The sequence below is a fragment of the Oryx dammah genome, unplaced genomic scaffold (genome assembly GCF_014754425.2).
Source record: "Oryx dammah isolate SB20612 unplaced genomic scaffold, SCBI_Odam_1.1 HiC_scaffold_12, whole genome shotgun sequence".
Classification (NCBI taxonomy): Eukaryota; Metazoa; Chordata; class Mammalia; order Artiodactyla; family Bovidae; genus Oryx; species Oryx dammah.
This window is the reverse complement of record NW_024070196.1, coordinates 12,032,812-12,039,011: the sequence shown is the minus strand read 5'-3', so window position 1 is coordinate 12,039,011 and position 6,200 is coordinate 12,032,812. Positions and strand designations below refer to the sequence as shown.

Sequence of the window (6,200 nt, the reverse complement as noted above, 5' to 3'; positions counted from 1 at the left end):
GGTCCACCTTTCTTACCTTTGAAAAAATTGACGAGAGTGGAAAAAACTCAGATCGCCTATATTCTCTCCCTTCTGTTGAGTATGTTTCTCTTGGTTCTCAACCCCGATGCTGAGAAAATCTCTAACCAGCAAGGGCTAACTTCTGGATTTTAACAGTATGGCATGGTGGGGGGTTACTGAGATGGAAACATGGGAAGACTATGGAACTTATATCCATTTTACTACAGATAATATAAGAGGATTGGAATGAATTAAAAAAAAAAAAGAAATCTACAGATACTTGAAAGGGATTATGAGTACATTTGAAACCAGGTCAAAAATAAGCCACAGGTTCTCTTGTGATTTCTGAAACATCTTTGTTTAATCATAGAATTATTTTCATCTTCCATTCATCATAAATAATCCACTTTATTACTTCACCAATCCTTACTTCACCAATCCTTTTAAAAAAATTTGGTATTTAGCATAAACACTGAACATTTAGCCAGAGGTGTGTTAGTCTTAACCAGAAGAGGGGAAAAATAAAAAGAACCCACAAAATTTGAAAACGTAGAAAAGAGCACATGAAAAGATGAATATTCTCACCCATTTAAAAAATAAAATTTCATAACAGCCATTAAAAAAATCTAGGTGGAAAAGTGAGCAAACATAAATATAATGTAGTTCTTTCATAAATACATTTAGACAAAACAAATGTGTAAAGCAGTACATGGACATATTTCAAGATATGAATAATTAAATCCCAGTAAGCATGAATTAAAAATAAATTTTGATTTTATTTTTTGTCCTTTATGGAAAAATATGCACAGCCTTTGTGTAAAAAAAGAAATAGGCATAAACATATCAATAAAGCCACCAAAATTCACTATGTAAAGATTATTTGAAAACAGAAGACACTTTTTTAAAGCAAAAGATAAAATGTTATGGCATTTTTAGTTGAACTTTTATCCCATAGTCACACCTACTATAGGTGAAAGACAATAGAGGTAGATAAGTTGAGGGGGAGAAAAATCAGTATTCTAATACTAGGCTGAAGATTTTTACGATAGCTCAGACAGACAATTCCATTTAATCTGAAATTCAAAGAAGTTTGTAGGAAAAAAAACATAAAAACCTTTCTGTGCTCCATATGTAAGCATCAAAAAGACTGAGCAAAATTGCTGTAGTTTTAGACACAAGTGAATTTCTTGACAATAGGAATTCTTGACAAATAGCCTGTTTAGCATAGATTTTTGCAGGGTCTGGCACTAGCCTTAAAACTTACACTGAGGCTAACTTTTGTGAAATTTATGAGTTTCAGTGACATTGAAATGACTCAGAAGTACCACAAGATAAGAGCTGGCAGTAACAGTAATGTAAATTTATGATATTGGTAAACACGGTGAGCTTCTAAGGAATGATTCTTTGTTATTGGTAAAATAACAACAAAACAGCTGCTAAAGACATGATGTGGCCTCAGTGTAACTCAGGATGCCAGTGTCATCTGTTAAATCATGAAAAGTAGAGAGGTGTGACAGAATGGTGTGCAGGAAGCAGAGGAAAAGTGTCCCCTCATTTCTAGAGCAATGACTTCACTCTCTAACTGGGTTGTGAAAGCTCTTCCAGCCGCAGCAGAAGCAAATATTGGGTACTCCATGGCAAGCTGATGCCAACCTGGGAACTAATTGTACTTGCTGTTTTGGTTAATGAATGGTTTTGCATTTTCTGTGTCTGTTTTTCTTTCCACATAGCTAGACAGAATGTGTATATGTAACATTTGTTTGCCTCTATGACCTTTATATTTTCATGTATTCATAACAGCAATGTGATTTAATTTTTTTTAAAAAATGTTGCAAACATTTGTCAAATCTGCCAAGGAAAATTCTCATTAATAACGTTTCAAATGCCTTAAGTGTACTTGATTCCAAGATGTAACAGGCTGCTTCTGGCTAAAAGGGGAAATTTGTGCTCAGCACATCAGTGTAACAGGAAGACAATTTTGGTCTCAGTTGTGGAATGTGGAATAATCCATCACTAATTGTTGCCATTCAAACTAATTGTAACATTTCAGTGTCTCACATTTGGCTGTTGGGAGTTTCCAAGTGTGCTGGAAAACAGGTAAGAAAGAAATGATGGAAGAAAAAGGGAAAACATTTGAAATAGAATTTGAAAAAATCCTGAAACCCAAATCCTGTAGTTTAATCTCAAAACCTCATGTACTTTGACTCATAACTCAAACATCAGGCCCTTTCTTTGAAGCAGCTTATAATAAATTTAAGACACAGAATACCACAGTCTCTTATAATGGAACTGAGGAATTTCTGTGTGGAAACTATTTGAAGGAATGTCTTAAAAAATGATATCAAGAAATGCAGATGACTTATATGCTTTTCAGCAGCTATTCAATCTATGACCCCTGCTGAGTTGATAAGGAAGAGGCATGTCACAGTTGCAGAAAAAGAAAGAATCATGTGGTAAATCAAATAAGATTTTGGAAATGTTCACTGTCATGGGAAGGGCATTTTCCTGATGGTGTGACCTCATTTCAAACAGTACAGTAACCAGGAGAGAGCTGAAGTGCACGGAAGATGGTACGAGGAAAACGTGCTTGTGTTTTGTCACTTTCAATGGCCGTTTTCTGCGTTAGGAAAAAAGAAAATTAAACAACTCCAAAATACTGTACCACCCCTGGCAGTAACCAACAAAGGAGGTTTTGGAAATAATGCTCTCGTCAAATACATTTTAAGGCACTTTAAACAGTTATATCATATTTTTTTGTGTGTAAAAAAATAAAATATGCATCGAAGCAACGTTCACAAATACAAGTCTTCAGAACTGTAAGTACAATCCTGTACATATATACATGGCTGCGGAACGATCGCCTCCTTTGTTATACGGTTGGCCTCATCAATTTCACTCCCTGCAAGAAAGGAAAACATGACGTTTAGAGTTGGACTGTATCCACGAACAATGTGAGATCATCAATTAACACCAGATAATTTATGCTACAAGGAAGAAGAAGAGGCCTGCCTAGACAGCATTATACAACCCATGATCCAAACTCCTGGATCCAAACAAATTTACCTGCCCACCTCACTGGCCACCGACTCTGGCATGTCCCCTTGCCTGGCGTGGCTACTCATCTCGTCTGCTGTGTGCTAGATGGTCCCCGTGGGTCTTAGTATTATCAGCAAAGTGGAGGAGACACTCGTGGATACCCTTACGATGGACACTTTCTATTTATTTTTGTGGCCAGATGGGATGGCTAAATAATTTTCAAGCCTTCTGGATGATTCCACATTAGCCAGTGGCCCCCTGGTTTGGAGTGGTTTCTGTACAAATGGGAAAAATGAGTGGTGGTGTCCAGGTTAGTCTCCCTTTTGGACATGCTTCTGTTACTCTGTAGGATAAATCCCAGAGCTTTTAAACGTTTAGAAGAAAATTTCATTCTGATTAATTTGCAGTTTACTAGGATTGCATATTATTGATGGAATATTGGGAATTTCAAATAATTTTCTTCATTCTTTGTCAAAATTGATACCTATAAATTCTAGTCTATTGTGTACATACACATTGTTAGCCATGAGCATGAATACAAGTGGAAGTTTTCAAAGGGGAAAAAGAGTAAAAGAAAAAATGGTTATTAAACCACTCCTCTAGCAACTCTGTGGAGAAGGCAATGGCACCCCACTCCAGTACTCTTGCCTGGAGAATCCCATGGACGGAGGAGCCTGGTGGGCTGCAGTCCATGGGGTCGCTAAGAGTTGGGCATGACTGAGCGACTTCACTTTCACTTTTTACTTTCATGCATTGGAGAAGGAAATGGCAACCCACTCCAGTGTTCTTGCCTGGAGAATCCCAGGGACGGGGGAGCCTGGTGGGCTGCCGTCTATGGCAGAGTCGGACATGACTGAAGCAACTTAGCAGCAGCAGTAGCAGCAGCAACTCTGAGTGGGAAGTGACCAGCCTGGCGTGGGCCCCAGCACAGAATGCTGTTTGCTCACGTTTTGTTTAGTAACAAGACGAGTGAGGGTGCTGGAGCGCTACTCTCTCAGAATTCTGGGGACGTAGGGCTCACCTTCTAAAAGCAATCTTGTAAGAGGGGAGAGCAATTATGACAGCTTGGGATACATACACACTACTATATATAAAATGGATAAACAGCAAGAACCTACTGTATAGTACAGGGAAACTATGGTCAATATCTTGTAATAACCACAGGGAGGCCTGGCATGCTGCAATTCATGGGGTCACAAAGAGTCGGACACGACTGAGCGACTGAACAGAACTGAACTGAACCTATAATGGGAAAGAATCTAAAAAAGACTACATATTCTTATTCTTATATGTAATCGAATCGTGTTGCTATACACTTGAAACTAACACAGCATTGTAAATAAACTGCAGTACATTAAATAAAACAATCTTGTGTTTCTGTTCGGAGCATCATCGTGGTGTGGGGGAAAGATCAGGGTGGACAAATAGACCAAGGTTCAAGTCCTAACTCTCGCACTGACTACACTACCCATATGACTCTGGGCAAGTTGCTCAGCTCTCTGGGCCTAGTTCCCATGTGTTCCGTGGGGACAGCAGAGCTTGCTACAAACAGTTGTAGAGAAGCCCAGACTTCAATGACGATGACAGTGATTGTATCAGCTGGCTTTTGTCAAACACCTGCCACGTAATCCTCCATAACAGCAGAGCAGATGTTATCATGAGTCTCAGAGTGGCAGAGACAGGTTCAGAGAAGTGAAGGAACACGGGCAGAGTCACGTGGGCAAGGTGGAAGAACGGGCAGCCGGGCTTGAGGGTCCACACTCTGAATCTGGTGAAGGCTGGACGTGCTGAGCACACATGGAGCTTAACAGGTGGTGGTGGGGCTATTCTGTTTTCAGGACACTTAGGACATGAAACTGAGAGACTTTATTTTCTTGGGCTTCAAAATCACTGCAGATGGTGACTGCAGCCATGAAATTAAAGGACGCTTGCTCCTTGAAGAAGAAAAGCTATGACCAAACTAGACAGTATATTAAAAAGCAAACACATTACTTTGCCGACAAAGGTCTGTCTAATCAAAGCTATGGTTTTTCCAGTAGTCATGTATGGATGTGAGAGTTGGACTATAAAGAAAGCTGAGTGCCGAAGAATTGATGCTTTTGAACTGTGGTGTTGGAGAAGACTCTTGAGAGTCCCTTGGACTGCAAGGAGAGCCAACCAATCAATCCTAAAGGAAATCAGTCCTGAATATTCATTGGAAGGACTGATGCTGAAACTCCAATACTTTGGCCACCTGATGAGAAGAACTGACTCATTGGAAAAGACTGATGCTGGGAAAGATTGAAGGTAGGAGGAGAAGGGGATGACAGAGGATAAGATGGTTGGATGGCATCACTGACTTGAAGGACATGAGTGTGAGCAAGCTCTGGGAGTTGGTGGACAGGGAAGTCTGGCGTGTTGCAGTTCATGGGGTCACAAAGAGTTGGACATGGCTGAGTGAGTGAACTGAACTGAAGGACATGACACGGGGCTCTGTTACTGGCTGTCTCCTTCTCCTCATCTCCTGTGACAGCTGCCACCTTGTAAGTGGGCTGAAAGTAGTCTTGCAAAGTCTGAGCCGCTGGGAAGGAGTCAGCTCTATGGGTGCTTCTGCAGTAGGTACTGCGTCTACATTTCGTATGAGTCACTCATTTTGTTTTATTTTGGTTTTTAATTTAATATATAATTTTGGGCTTCCTGGGTGGTGCTAGAGGTAAAGAACCCTTGCCTGCCAACACAGGAGATATAAGAGATGTGGGTTCAGTCCCTGGGTTGGGAAGATCCCCTGGAGGAGGCTATGACAACCCACTCCTGTATTATTGCCTAGAGAATCCCATGGACAGAGGAGCCTGGAGGGATACAGTCTACAGGGTCATAAAGAATTGGGCATGACTGAAGTGACTTAGCACACATAATTTTATAAATCCACAAATATCAAATAAGGAAGAAGGCTTCTGAGCTGAGTGTGGTGATATTGACATCACTGTGTGGCCTCGTTTGCTACTGAACTCTTATTTCATTCCCAAACACATAGTTTGGCAATACAAAGAAGTTGTGAAGTGTCTGGAAAATTAAAGAGAAAGCAACATTCTAGATAAATCCAAGTGCTATTATGTTTAGAAAAACGTGAAATCAGGACACATGTGAATGAAGAGGCAGGGCAAAGATGGTGGGCATCCGAGTGG

At 40.2% G+C, this 6,200-nt stretch overlaps 1 protein-coding gene across 3 annotated transcripts in view; it reads right to left on the bottom strand.

Moving 5' to 3' along the window:
* Window positions 1-336: 336 nt before the first annotated feature.
* Window positions 337-6,200, bottom strand: part of SLC10A7 (solute carrier family 10 member 7) — a 305,184-nt gene continuing 299,320 nt past the window's right edge. For 2 of the 3 annotated variants that reach the window (XR_005722881.1, XM_040250419.1), the window contains one exon: window positions 337-2,899. Coding sequence is in view for 2 of the 3 variants with exons in the window: in XM_040250419.1 (XP_040106353.1) it covers window positions 2,870-2,899 (30 nt within the window). In the remaining variant the exon portion in view is untranslated. The other variant, XM_040250422.1, reaches the window with a different exon arrangement.